The sequence below is a fragment of the Eutrigla gurnardus genome (genome assembly GCF_963514095.1).
Source record: "Eutrigla gurnardus genome assembly, chromosome: 8".
Taxonomy (NCBI): domain Eukaryota; kingdom Metazoa; phylum Chordata; class Actinopteri; order Perciformes; family Triglidae; genus Eutrigla; species Eutrigla gurnardus.
In genome coordinates, this window is record NC_139922.1 from 2916976 (window position 1) to 2933088 (window position 16113).

General features: G+C 44.5%; 1 protein-coding gene and 1 long non-coding RNA gene across 5 annotated transcripts in view; one reads left to right on the forward strand and one right to left on the reverse strand.

The window, feature by feature from the left end:
* Nucleotides 1-7194, reverse strand: part of atp2b3b (ATPase plasma membrane Ca2+ transporting 3b) — an 82428-nt gene extending 75234 nt beyond the window's left edge. The window contains exons 1-2 of one of the 4 annotated variants that reach the window (XM_084015370.1): nt 7056-7194; nt 1-556 (exon numbers count right to left, since the gene is read on the reverse strand). The exon at nt 1-556 is cut by the window's left edge and continues 209 nt beyond it. In XM_084015370.1, the coding sequence (XP_083871496.1) occupies nt 1-35 (35 nt within the window). In that variant the 5' untranslated portion in view covers nt 36-556; nt 7056-7194. Of the gene's footprint in view, nt 557-7055 lie in introns of those variants that run through there. The other 3 variants (XM_084015371.1, XM_084015373.1, XM_084015372.1) reach the window with 3 other exon arrangements.
* Nucleotides 1-16113, forward strand: part of LOC311017226 — a 159487-nt gene that overhangs the window by 136246 nt on the left and 7128 nt on the right. The window lies entirely within an intron of this gene.

Here is a 16113-nt window from a genome sequence, read left to right on the forward strand (position 1 = left end):
TTCGCCATTTCCCCCATCGTGGCGGTTGTTGACATGTCAGTTGTCTTTCTCTCTGGAGTCCGTCCTGAACTCAGTTCCTCTTTGCTTTGCTTGGTGGAGGGTTGTTCATGTGCTCAACACTAACTATCTTGGTTCGGCTTGTCTTCTTACTGAAGAAAGTGTAATTATATTCATACACCTAAACCCTTGTATTCATTTCATTGAAGGGCTATGATGGGTGTGGTGGTTTATGTATTTCTCCTCACTATGTTGGCCTGGCCTCCCACTGCTCCTTTAATTCTCCATAACTGGAGGAGGAGCAGGGTGAGGGGGGTCGAGGACAGCAAGCAGGGGCTCTTCAAAAGCGTGACATCTAAATGAATCCAGCTTTGTTTTCCATCGACTCCTCTTCTACTCGTATCTATCCCCCTCCCTCCGGGATCACGGCCAATCCATGGACAGAGGGACTTATGGACAGGGATGTAGTGATGATGGACAGGCAATGGAAAGGCAGCTGATAAACCAGAGACAGGAAGTGGATCCAGTTCAGAGATAGCTACTGCTGCAACAGCAGGACCTAAGAGAGAGAAATAAACACAGTATGACTTGAAGTAGACCCATATGGGATTTTTGAGGATAATGCCGATTTTAGAAACACACATATATACATACATACATATATGAACGAAACAACAAACAAACACAAAACAAAAAAAAGTCAAGGGTATTAACAAACATAATGTGTCTAAAATAATAAAACGAAATAAATCTGATCTTTCACGTCTTTATTGAACACACACATTTAACGTTCAAAATTGCAGTTAAAAAGGTAAGCGAACCCTTAGAATTAATAACTGGTTGACCCCCGGCCCCCCCGGCAGCAATAACCTCAACCTGGCGCTTCCTGTAGCTGTGGATCAGACCTGCACATCATTGGAGGAATTTTAGCCCATTCTTCCTGGCAGAACTGCTTCAGCTCTGTCATATTCTTTGGGCGTCTCATGTGTTTGGCCCTCTTCAAGTCAATCCTAGCATCTCTATTGGGTTGAGGTCTGAGCTCTGACTTGGCCACTCCAAAAGGCGGATTTCGTTTTTGTGAAGTCATTCTGTTGTGGATTTGCTCCAGTGTTTTTGGTCGTTGTCCTTTTGCATCACCCACCTTCTACACAGTTTCAGCTGATGTACAGACATTCTCACATTATCCTGATCCTGATTGTCTGATATACTTTCCATTTGTAGATTGCCAAACTGCAGACTGGTGAATTTCTTAAGTCTTGAAATAACTGTATACAGCTAGCATGATATCTGTCCAGAAGAGTGCAGTAGAAACAGCTCAGACAGGTGGATCTGATGAACACATGCAGCACCCCGAGCAGCAACCTTACTGGATCTGGATTCTAATGTAAGGCTGTTAACAAATTTGGCAAACTCAAGTAAACAACCAACTAAAACAATTTTTGTCAGATAATAATATGCAGTCGGATTTTATAGCAGGGCACAGTAGTGTTACAGCAACTACATTGGTAATAAAGGATATTGTCAATGCCTTGGACAAAAAGGAACATTGTGCTGCTGTATTTGTAGACCTATCAAAAGCATTTGACTTTGTAGACCATGAACTGCTGCAAAATAGATGAAGTGATATTGGAGTAGGGGTCCCAGCTTTAAAATGGTTCAAAAACATCCTAACAGAGTGCACTCAACATGCTTTTATGGATGGTCTCAAAAACTTTTTACAAATATCCAACAGTGTCCTCCAAGGTTCAATTTTGGGCCCAATTTTATTCTCTTTATTTATAAATAACAGTACAATACAACAAAACAAACTGCTAAACTGCATCTTTACACGGATGACACTGTGGTATACTCAATTGCCCCCTCCCATGCCCCTTTTCCACCGAGGCATTTTGAGGGCCGGTTCGGAGCCGGTGCCCAATCGCCAACCAGTTCTTCCTGTTTCCACAGACAAAGAACCGGCTCTTGGCCAGGAAAACTGGTTCCAGAGCGACCCCAACTCTTTGCTGGTCTAGAACCGTTCGCAAACCTACGTCAGGGGCTGGGGACGGGGTTAACGCTCGAGGCGACGGGGGAAAATATGCGGAGTTTTACTAACGTTACTGTTCCCGGTAAGTTTCACTTTTAAAATGTTTCACCTCGTTGCAAACTAACGACACATTTCTGTTTAGTTTACCAAGCTAGTGATTACGTGTGTAACAGCAGCAACTAGTGGCTTTGCTTCCTCGGGTAATGTAAGCTGACCGGCTAGCTAGCCAGCTAGCGTGATATTGCTAACAACAACGTTAGCATGCCACTTTCTGACTGCCGTTGGCTCACTAAATGTTACTAACTACCAACCTACTGTCGGACATTGGCGATATTGAACGGAGGTCCAACCTGCAGATGACTAAACATCAAACACTCCGATCTATTGATCACACACTGTTCTACACTTTAAAAAATGTTGTGATTTTAGTATTTTGTGTATTTTATTGTTATTGTAATATTTGCCAAAATAAACACTTTTTCTGAAGTGACATGTCTGCTATGCTTGAAATTAGCGCTGCGGGGAAACCTCAGATGTATACAGTGACATAATGACGTGGCTCTCTGGGCTCTCCAGCCGGTGGAAACGCAAACAGGTTCTCAGAAGGTTCACAAGTTGAACCAACTGCGAACCAGCACGGGCACCGGCCCGGTTCTTGAACGAGGTTCGCGTTGGTGGAAAAGGGGTACCAGTGTCAAGCCGTTAAGGAGCTTCAGGATGCATTTAAACAACTCCAGATCTCACTAAGTGGCCTCAAGTTAGCTCTCAATGCAAGGAAAACCAAATTCATGACCTGTACTAAGACACAGTCCCAAAGCAAAAGTAACGTAAACCTCTACACTCAAAGTGGAGATGTAATTGAAAAATGTCATAATTGAAGTATCTGGGTTTTTGACTGGAAGAGAATCTGTCTTATAAAACTCACATAGTGAACCTTGTGAAAAGCTGAAACCAAGGGTATTATTTTATTATCGAAACAAGGCTTACTTCACCATGTTAGCCAGGAAAAAACTTGGATAGGCTACTTTCTCAAGTGTATTGGATTATGGGGATGTTCTCTACGTGCATACGACATCCTGTACTCTCCATCTATTAGATACTGGATACCACCGTGCTCTGTGTTTCATCACTAATTCTGGCCATCATACTCACCACTGTGTGCTGTATAGTTTAGTCAACTGGCCCTCACTAAATTCAGGCAGAAAACTCCATTGGCACGTTTCCGTCTACAAGGCCATGCTGAGACTGCTCCTGTTACTTATGTAACCTCCTGATCACAGTTTAATCTAAAGTCTTGTCTAAAACCTGGAGTCGTAAGCACACTAGGCTTTTTTTACCAGCTCAGTGAAGGAGCAGCAGGTGGAAAAAGTAATAATTAAAAGCACGTGTGATCGAGGTTGTTTTCAATTATGGACAATTAAATCAGTTCATTAAAACAGTGGACAGTTCACTTAAACAGCCCATATAGTTGGTTTATGGGACAGATAATTATTTTATATTTGTGACATCATAATGCTTTCAACACCATTACCGGAAAGATTTTCAGACTGTTACCACTGACTACTACTCTTCTATCATGAGGATGTGACCTCATGATAAAAGAGGCCCATCACCCATGATTGGTTAATAGTTAACACTCATTAAGGGTGCAAGGGGTTGGCCCAGGTATCTCAGTGGGTGTGCCCAGCCGCCAACGGACACTGTTGGACACATGATCCACATGCCTCATAGGTGTGATTAGACACAGGGCAATATGAAAATTTCATGTCAAAACAATCACAGGTGTATGTTGTATTAGTTCTGGCCAATGAAAGGCTTGTGCTCTAGAGTGAGCTGCTGTTGTTGAAGGTGACAATAATATTTCTCATAACTTTTCTTATCGTGAAACCAAGCTTCTCCTCACATGAGCATTTAGCACCACTGCTAATACAAAAATCAAATATCCTCTGCATCACACATGACACAACAAATGCTGAATCGGTATTTGAGTGAGAAGGAGCAGAGTCTCAATGTGGATTGTGGTTTCTCCTTCCTATATCTATCAAGATATATCAATATCTATGAGTTTATGTCAGTAACTATCAGTATCTATCTGGATCAGTATCTATCAGTTTATATCAGTAACTATCCATTTCTATCAGTGTCTATCTGGATCAGTATCTATCAGTTTATATCAGTAACTATCCGTTTCTATCAGTGTCTACCTGGATCAGTATCTATGAGTTTATATCAGTAACTGTCAGTTTATATCTGTATCTATGAGTCTATTGGTATCTATCAGTATCTATCAGTATCTACCAGTAGCTCTCAGTCTCTATCCGTATCTATCAGTATCTAACAGTATCTATCAGTAGCTCTCAGTCTCTATCCGTATCTATCAGTATCTATCAGTATCTAACAGTATCTATCAGTAGTATCTATCAGTATCTATATGCATCTATCAGTATCTACCAGCATCTATTAGTATCTATCAGTATCTATCAGCATCTATCAGTTGCTCTCAGTATCTATCAGTATCTATTAGTATGTTTCAGTTTCTATCAGTATCTATATGTATCTATCAGTATCTATCAGCATCTATCAGTACCTATTAGTATCTCTCTGTATCTATAAGTATATCAGTATCTATCAGTTTCTATCAGTATCTCTCAGTATCTACAAGTATCTATCAGTATCAATAAGTATGTATCAGTAGCTTTCAGTATCGATCAGTATCTACAAGAATCTATCAGTATATTTCTGTATCTATAATAATCTATCAGTATTGATCAGTATCTATGAGTATCGGGCTTGTCTCATCGCTTCTTATTATTTTAACCATATCCCTCTTCCTCTCTCCTGACTCCCTCATTGTGTCGCCATACCTCTGCTGCTTGTTACTGCCATCATTTATTTACTTGGCCAAGTTGAGCGTTTTCTTCCAGCGTGTCTTCCTCACTGATTCTGTCTGCTTTTATAACGCTCAAGAAGCCAGCCTCCATGACTACTGCTTCCATGTGCATTTGTGAGCCTGCATTACATAAATGTAACTTTGTTACACAATTGGTGATGCCTCCCTGACTCTTACACAAACACACACACACACACACACACACACACACACACACACACACACACATACAGTCCACCTTAGCCCCAGGATTCAAGCATCACAAATATGCAATACACAAAAAGACACTATCAGCCCAGAGACATTACTTATATGATCGCTTCCATGACACACGGACACACACACACACACATGCACACCCACACAGAAATGTGTCATACACTGCTTTCAAAATGAAAGTAGAGAGGGGAGGGGTGTACTGGCTGTACATGTTTGAACATGAAAAGAGTCAGACAAAAGGTCAGCACCATCTTCAGCGGCCGGCTCATTCATCCTGCATCAGGCCCTTGGGGGGCGGAGCTAGTTCATTGTTTTATTTTGGAGAGAAAGTGGCCTCTCTTCCCTTTGGCAGCGTCTCTTTGTCACAGACAGCAAGAAAGTTGAGGAGGCTACAGAGACGGGACCCTTCTCGCAGGACTCAAGTCAGCGCCAGCAGGGACTTGCAGGCTTTCTGACTGGGCCAGGCCACACACACACACACACTTGACCAAATTTGATGAGTACGTGAGCATTATTTGTTGCTGTAATTCTTGTGTACACAGTATCTCGTATGTGGTCCACCATGTGGTGATGATGATGATGATGATGGTAATGATGATGATGGTGGTAATGATGATGATGGTGGTGGTGGTGGTGATGATGATGGTAATGGTAAAGATGATGATGATGGTAATGATGATGATGGTGGTAATGATGATGATGGTGGTGGTGGTGGTGGTGATGATGATGGTAATGGTGATGATGGTGGTGATGATGTAATGGTGATGATGGACAGTGGTGGTGATGATGGTAATTGTGGTAATGATGATGATGGTGATGATGGAAGGTGGTGGTGATGATGTTGATGATAATGGTGATGATGATTGTGATGATGGTAATTGTGGTAATGATTATGATGGTGATGATGATGGTAATGGTGATGATGGTGATGGTAACGGTGGTGATAAAGATGATGATGATGATGATGATGGTAATGATGATGATGTTAATGGTGATGGTAATGATGATGGTGATGATGATAATGGTGATGATGATGATGGTGATGGTAACGGTGGTGATAAAGATAATGATGATGATGGAAATGGTGATGATGATGGTGATGATGATAAAACTGACAGCTTAGTGGGAAATCAATTCCCAGTTAAAACTGACTAATGTCCACTGATGCGTCCTCATCTCAGTGTCCTATCTCTGTCCCACATGAGCCACTATCCACACACACACACACACACACACACACACACACACACACACACACACACACACCGTGCACTTCCGTGCAGGAAGCTCCATGCAACAGTGTGCTTCCCACACAAAACGACCTTTCTGGTCACCTTCAGACGTGATGAGCTTCCTCCCTCTGCTCCTCCTCCTCATCACATACACCGGGAGGAGGTCCTGAAACACTGCAGGCCTCCTCACTGCGCGGAGAAACAGTGAGCCCGTGGTGCGCCACATGCCCGCCGTGTCCCTCCGCAAGGTTACCGGCCCGGCCCGACTCACACCGACCGGAGCGGGGCGACTCATGAAGGTCCCCCCGGCCAGAGATCATAACCGGATCAAATTGACACTCGCACGGCTCCCGCGCTGCAGGTGCGACTCGCCGTGACCGAGACAAGCAACCCGATTGATACCCAATAGCTGGTAGCTCCCAGCGCCGCATCACTGACACCGGACACGGGTGGATGGAAGGACGCAGACATGATGTATCATTGGCTCACACGCGCGCGCACACACGCTGCCAGGGATGATGCTGTGCCTTCTGTACAGGCTGCTGTTGTAGCGGGGCCAGGCCCGCGGAGAGGCACGAGGCCCGGCTTCACACCCCGAACGTCCCCCGAGTAGGAGGCTGCATGCGATTCATGAACATCAGGGGGTAAATAGCAGTCACGCACGCGGGCACGCACTGACTCACCGACTCACCGTGCAGGCCGAGCTCAAGGACATCAGCGCGCGAGCGGGGAGGTAGAATCCCCGGTAATCTGCGTGCGTGGAGCGGAGAAGGTCCCGAACCGAATGGGAGTCGCTGTACAGAGGGAGGGGGAGCGGGGCTGCGGCAGCTCCGGCGGCCTAGACGAGTCCGGGGGATGAACGACGACGGTGCTGATGAATATTGCGCTCCGCGCGGTCACCTGACGGTCGGTCGGCGGAGTTCTGCGGCGACTGAGGAGAGAGAGAGAGAGAGGGGGGCGAGAGAGAGAGAGAGGGGGGGGGGGGGGGGGGGTAGAGAGAGAGGGGGCTGGGAGGGAGAGAGTGAGGATGCGCCGGGTTGAGGGTTTAAACACCTCCGTTAAAGGGAGGGGGTCAGTCCGTCACCGAGACCAGGACTAGCTGGTCCCGGTGGAGAGAGCTGCTAATATGACAGAATTAGATCAACTGTTAAATACACCGGGAGGAAAGAAAAGAGACGGTGAGAGGAGACGCTCATGCGACATCTTTGGAGGAGGAGGGGGAGGAGTGGGGTGGTGAGGAGGAGGAGGGGGAGGGGTTGAGCCACTGAGAGAGACCGCGCGCACAGGAGCTCGGTCGCAGCATCCGCGAGATGAACCGCGTCAGGAGGCAGAATGCGTCAACCACCCCTCTCCTCCGCTGCGTGATGACGACACCAAACCACCGCAGCAGCGCTGCTTTCTGACTCTTAGTGAAACGCTTTGGTTTCAGAGTCATCTTCATCAGACTCAATTCAGCCCGTTTGCCCAGGAAGATATGATTCAATTCAATTTTACAACAGAAGTTATCTCAGGACACTTTACACATTGAGCAGGACTAGAATACAGTCATGATTTCCAGAGTACAATTTCAAAGTCACAACATCACCAGGAGGAAGAGCAGCGACAGTGGAGAAAATAACCTGCCTTAATAGGCTTTTAAGCAGAAAGAGACCCGGATCTTGGGTTCCATCTGCATTTGGTGTTGGTAGTAGTATAGTAGTAGTAGTCGTAACAGTAGCAGTAGTATTAGCAGTAACAGTAGCAGTAGTATCAACACTAGTAGTAGTAGTATCAACAGTCAGGGCCGGCCCAAGGTATAAGCAAACCGAGCGGCTGCTTGGGATGCATCAGTGCCCAGGGGGACAGTATAGTTCATCATCCGCCACTGTATTAATACCATTTATAATGTAACATTATAGTGTGACATTTGTGTCAATAATCGTCAATCACAGATGACTCTGCATTGGTGGGGAATCCAATTCTGCTTAGGGCTCCCAAATGCTTGGGCCGGCCCTGTCAACAGTAGTAGTAGTAGTATCAACATAGTAGTGTCAACAGTAGCAGTAATATCAACAGATATAAATATCATAATCTAATAATTGCTGATGTATTTTTGATTAAAAAAATACCCAGTAGTATATACAGTAAATAAGGCCCCACTTACCAGCTTTTATGATCATTAAAGTGATGAACACATTAATACAATAAGATAATATATATTATTCTGTATAATGAGTACTTTTGGTTGTTTAAGTACATTTTGATGATACTTTTGTACTTTAATTTGATTCATATTTTGAATGCAGGACTTTTACTTGAAACAGTAGTTTACACTATAGTAACATAATTTTCCTTAAATGTGAGTACTTCTTCCACACTGTATATAAACATTAGTTTATAGAACCTTTAAGCTCACATCTGTTGTGTTCTACCTCGAGCACGTTGCTTGTTATTTTTGTAGTTTGAAGAAATCATAATGGAATCTTATCATGTGTATTTAATGACACACAGAGTTCTATCTAAACGCAGACACACAGAGTTCTATCTAAACGCAGACACACAGAGTTCTATCTAAACACAGACACACAAAGTTCTATCTAAACGCAGACACACAGAGTTCTATCTAAACGCAGACACACAGAGTTCTATCTAAACTCAGACACACAGAGTTCTATCTAAACGCAGACACAGAGTTCTATCTAAACGCAGACACACAGAGTTCTATCTAAACGCAGACACAAAGTTCTATCTAAACACAGACACAGAGTTCTATCTAAACGCAGACACAAAGTTCTATCTAAACGCAGACACACAGAGTTCTATCTAAACGCAGACACAAAGTTCTATCTAAACGCAGACACAGAGTTCTATCTAAACGCAGACACAGAGTTCTATCTAAACGCAGACACAGAGTTCTATCTAAACGCAGACACAGAGTTCTATCTAAACGCAGACACACAGAGTTCTATCTAAACGCAGACACAGAGTTCTATCTAAACGCAGACACAAAGTTCTATCTAAACGCAGACACACAGAGTTCTATCTAAACGCAGACACAGAGTTCTATCTAAACGCAGACACAGAGTTCTATCTAAACTCAGACACACAGAGTTCTATCTAAACGCAGACACAGAGTTCTATCTAAACGCAGACACACAGAGTTCTATCTAAACGCAGACACAAAGTTCTATCTAAACGCAGACACAGAGTTCTATCTAAACGCAGACACAAAGTTCTATCTAAACGCAGACACAAAGTTCTATCTAAACGCAGACACACAGAGTTCTATCTAAACGCAGACACAAAGTTCTATCTAAACGCAGACACAGAGTTCTATCTAAACGCAGACACAGAGTTCTATCTAAACGCAGACACAGAGTTCTATCTAAACGCAGACACAGAGTTCTATCCAAACGCAGACACAGAGTTCTATCTAAACGCAGACACACGGAGTTCTATCTAAACGCAGACACAGAGTTCTATCTAAACGCAGACACAAAGTTCTATCTAAACGCAGACACACAGAGTTCTATCTAAACGCAGACACAGAGTTCTATCTAAACGCAGACACAGAGTTCTATCTAAACGCAGACACACAGAGTTCTATCTAAACGCAGACACAAAGTTCTATCTAAACGCAGACACAGAGTTCTATCTAAACGCAGACACAGAGTTCTATCTAAACGCAGACACAGAGTTCTATCTAAACGCAGACACACAGAGTTCTATCTAAACGCAGACACAGAGTTCTATCTAAACGCAGACACACAGAGTTCTATCTAAACGCAGACACACAGAGTTCTATCTTAGCGCAGACACAAAGTTCTATCTAAACGCAGACACAGAGTTCTATCTAAACGCAGACACAGAGTTCTATCTAAACGCAGACACACAGAGTTCTATCTAAACGCAGACACACAGAGTTCTATCTAAACGCAGACACACAAAGTTCTATCTAAACGCAGACACAGAGTTCTATCTAAACGCAGACACAGAGTTCTATCTAAACGCAGACACACAGAGTTCTATCTAAACGCAGACACAGAGTTCTATCTAAACGCAGACACAGAGTTCTATCTAAACGCAGACACAGAGTTCTATCTAAACGCAGACACAAAGTTCTATCTAAACGCAGACACACAAAGTTCTATCTAAACGCAGACACACAGAGTTCTATCTAAACGCAGATACACAGAGTTCTATCTAAACGCAGACACACAGAGTTCTATCTAAACGCAGACACACAGAGTTCTATCTAAACGCAGACACACAGAGTTCTATCTAAACGCAGACACAGAGTTCTATCTAAACGCAGACACAGAGTTCTATCTAAACGCAGACACAAAGTTCTATCTAAACGCAGACACAGAGTTCTATCTAAACGCAGACACAGAGTTCTATCTAAACGCAGACACACAGAGTTCTATCTAAACGCAGACACACAGAGTTCTATCTAAACGCAGACACAAAGTTCTATCTAAACGCAGACACAGAGTTCTATCTAAACGCAGACACACAAAGTTCTATCTAAACACAGACACACAGAGTTCTATCTAAACACAGACACACAAAGTTCTATCTAAACGCAGACACACAAAGTTCTATCTAAACGCTCCAGTTCGCGGCATATTTTGACTCACCTTTCCGCCAGTGAGAGACCAAGATCCACAACATGGTCAAGAAGTGTGGCCCTTATTTTATCAGAAGTTACAACTCTTCGTCTTCTAGGTCTCCCTCCACCAACCTGTCTCCCTTGGTCTCTCTGAGCTTTCCCTATCTACACATGTTCAAGTCGAAAACAAGACACCATATTACATTACATTTTCATTTAGCTGATGCTTTCATCCAAAGCAACTTCCAATAAGTGCATTCAACCATGAGGGTAAGTGCAGCACACTATGAGCTAGCTAGTGGGGCACGCTCACATGCACTAGACACTAAAAGCACATGCAGCTATGGCAAGGAGAAGCTCTGATAACAACATTTGGTACAGCACTTTACTCAAAGGCATTTCACCTGGTTAGTATCAGAAACAGTAAAAGCAATAAAACAGGTGCAATAGGAGGGTGTTTATAGAGGGGGTTGTCAGTCTCCTGGGTTACAGTCCTGTGTTTGTTTGACCCACCCATCCATCCAACTCCAGGGCTGCGGTGAGATAGTCTATTTTGCTTAAGAAGGTTCCTAACTGAAGAAGTGACCCGGAAGTAAACAAGTGGCCGCCATGACAAGAGCCGTTTGAATTCTCTAAATGCAAAGAAAAGAAGCTCCAATGCTTCCATACAGAGATAAGGATAGGATACAACGGACCTTCCTATACGAAAGGAAAGGAGATCATGCCGACCCACAATTCTTTGCGAGAGCAACATTTAAAGTGCCGCACACCTCGGCCATTCATGAAAACAAACGATATGTGCATTTACATATTTAACAACGACTATCATGCAGACATATAGTAATTGGAATTGTGTTGATAAATGTGTGTGGACAGTGATAATAATTCAATGATATTTTTATTTAAATCATGTTACAAATGTTTGACAAAAACTAAACTAAAACCACAAATTAAATGTAAATACAGCAAACGGTCAAACAGGAAGGAGGAGCTGCTGGAACTGAAGCCGGTCAGTGAACCAGCTGTTTATAAAACCAACAACGTGGAGAATGGACGATGCTTTTCTGGTCCATTATTGTAGTTTCTCCAGCGCAGACGCACGTCAATCACCGGTGCCGATCATCAGCTGTCAATCATCAGCAGCATTTTAATGACGTAGTTTAGTGAAAGTCCAGTTGGATTCTCTGAGCACCGCGGTCGACTTTTCCTGAATCCTTTTGAGTTCTCCTATCGCCTTTCCTTAACCCGTGACTATTCGACCGCAGCCCACCTCTCTCGTTATACTGCATGTTGCTCTACCCACAATGTAGCGGGTGGGTGCATCAAGCGAACATGAGCATTGTGAGACGTAAGACGCTAAGCAGCACTGCGAGGACGGTTTCCACCACACGCTTCTCTTGGGTCATCATGATGAGTGAGAGATTCTTCTTCTATCACTATGCAAGGTTCATTAAAGAACATTGTTGCAAATGATGTTCAAAAGGAAGCTTTTCCATCTGCTGTTTTGGGAGAGAAACAGCAGCTGAAGTATCAAAGAGCCTGAAACAGGTGAACACTGCTGTTAGTGTTACCCGTTTGGGGCCCCAGGAGCCATTGTAAAGGTTCTGGTCTGGTCCACAGTTCATGGGTCTGAGGCAAAGACTGTATGTAAGAAGAGGACGTCGTCATGGCGACGTCACACATTGGTTTGTGGATTAGTTCGGAATTTTGGCCGTCACCATCTTGGATTTTTTAATACCAGAGAAGGAAGTAAGCATATTTGTATTGTGGACGAGCGACTGCATCGTTAGAGAGAATGCAGCTTTAAGGACCTTCTACATTACCCTCCTCGTCTCTGGAGGATGGTCTGCTGCTGTCACACACACACAAACACACACACGGCCTTACCCAACTGGCTGCTGTCAAAGCTTGTTATGCAGCGAGCCGGTGTAAGGACAGATGTATTTATAGATGAATCAGATGAACTTATTAATAGATATCCTCTACACTGCAGGAAGATGGACAACACCCGTGCCTGTCCATGCAGCACACACACATATACACACACACATACACACACAAATATACACACACACACAGTTGATGAAAAGCTTTGTTGCTGATTTTATTGTTTGTCCTCTTATCTTTAAGTGCTAACCGTCTCCCAGAAGCAAACACTCACACCACGTACAGACATACGCTCACACCACATACACTCACAAACATACACTCACACACGTACAGACATACGCTCACACCACGGACACTCACACACGTACACTCACACACGTACAGACATACGCTCACACCATGTACAATCACACACGTACGCTCACACCACGTACAATCACAGATGTACACTCACACCACTTAGAATCAGACGTACACTCACCACGTACAATCACACACGTACGCTCACACCACATACAATCAGACGTACACTCACACACGTACAATCACAGACGTACACTCACACAACGTACAATCAGACGTACACTCACACAACGTACAATCAGACGTACGCTCACACCACGTACAATCACAGACGTACACTCACACACGTACAGACATACGCTCACACACATACGCTCACAGCGTGTAATGTAGTTGCCTCCCCTGGTTGACTGAAATGAACAGGCCAACTACATTACGCGTTCAAGTTACGCGGAGTAGGTGCACACAGCAGATCAACTTCCGGCCGCGCAGCATCAGAATCTGCGACCGCACGTGCGTGTGAACGCGTAACAACATTTGTCAAACAGTGACAGACAGACGTGCGCACGCTGCTTCATATGTACGGAGCTTCTTGTTACGCGTGACATACAACCTGCGCACGACGACAACGCACGCACGCACGCACGCACGCACGCACGCACGCACGCACGCACGCACGCACGCATAACAAATAACCATGCGTTCACACACACGCTGCTGCGCATCTTTCTAAGTGTTTTGACGTCGATTTACCTTCATACTCACACACGTACACACACACACACGTACAATCACGCACGTACCCTCACACCACGTACAATCACACGTACACTCACACCATCCTCTATCTGTTACACAGGGCTTACTCTCATCTGGACAAGGAGAGCGGTGCTGTGAGAATCATGTTCTTTGATTTTTCCAGCGCCTTCAACACCATCCGGCCCCTCCTGCTGAGAGACAAGCTGACAGAGATGAGGGTGGACTCACACCTGGTGAGATGGATTACAAACTACCTCACAGAGAGACCACAGTACGTCAGACTGAAGGACTGCACGTCGGACCCTGTGGTCAGCAGCACCGAAGCACCACAGGGGACCGTGCTCTCTGCCGTCCTCTTCACCTTGTACACATCTGACTTACAGTACAACTCTGGGCTCTGCCACATGCAGAAATACTCAGATGACACTGCGATAGTTGGCTGTATCAAGGATGGACAGGAGGGGGAGTACAGGAGCCTGGTTGAAGACTTTGTGAGGTGGTGCAGGTCCAACCACCTGCAGCTGAACACCTCCAAGACCAAGGAGATGGTGGAGGACGTCAGAAGGAAGAAACCACATCTCCAACCTGTGTCCATCGAGGGGGTCGATGTGGAGGTGGTCAGGACATACAAATATCTGGGGCTGCAGCTGGACGACTGGTTGGACTGGACAGCAAACATGGACTCTGTCCACAGGAAAGGACAGAGCCGTCTGTACTTCCTGAGAAGGCTGGGGTCCTTCAACATCTGTAAAAAACTGCTGCAGATGATCTACCAGTCTGTGGTGGCCAGCGTCCTCTTCTACGCTGTGGTTTGCTGGGGAGGAAGCAGCAAGAAGAGGGACGCTGCCCGACTGGACAGACTGGTGAGGAGAGCTGGCTCAGTGATGGGTTCCCAATCCTGCTCCACCAACAGACTTAAGAACTCTTTCATCTTTCACTGGCCATCAGACTGTACAACAGCTCTCAGTGATGGCAGGAGGCACAATAGACAATGGACACTTGGTCACTTTATAGTTGTAATATAGTTTTAGTTGTGTAAAATAAAACATTTTATTTCTAGTCACTTTCTATTTTATATAGCTTTTGTTTAGATTCTAATGTATGTTTAATATATGTTCTATGTATGTTATTGCTACTGGATGCTTGAATTTCCTTCGGGATCAATAAAGTATCTATCTATCTATCTATCTATCTATCTACCACGTACAATCAGACATATGCTCCCACCACATACAATCACAGACGTACACGTACAATCACAGACGTACTCTCACACCACGTACAATCACAGACGTACTCTCACACCACGTACAATCAGAGACGTACACTCACACCATGTACAATCAGACGTACACTCACACCACGTACAGATGTACGCTCACAGACGTACTCTCACACCATGTACAATCAGAGACGTACTCTCACACCACGTACAATCAGAGACGTACTCTCACACCACGTACAATCAGAGACGTACACTCACACCATGTACAATCACAGACGTACTCTCACACCACGTACAATCAGAGACGTACACTCACACCACGTACAATCAGACGTACACTCACACCACGTACAATCAGACGTACACTCACACCACATACAATCAGAGACATACACTCACACCACGTACAATCAGACCTACACTCACACCACGTACACTCACAGACATACATTCGCAGACGTACACTCACAGACGTACACTCGGACGTACACTCACCACATACGGACGTACACTCACAGACATACACTCAGACGTAGACGTACACTCAGACGTACATTCACAGATGTACACTCACACCACGTACAGACGTACACTCACAGACATACACTCACAACACGTACAGGCGTACACTCAGACGTTCACTACATTCACGGACGTACAATCAGATGTACACTCACACATGTACATTATAGACATACACACACGTACAGATGTACATTCACAGACGTACACTCACAGGCATACACTCACAGACGTACACTCACAGACGTACAGACGTACACTCACAGACGTACAGACGTACACTCACAGACGTACACTCACAGCCTTACAGACGTACACTCACAGAGACGTTAAGGATACTGCTGTTGAATCAAACTATTTCTAAAACATAGCCAACAATTCTGTCCCTCAATTATGTTTTGAAGCCTCAGTAGTTTCTTAAAACAGTTGGTAATTGTATTTTTTATGAAAAGGGAGAGT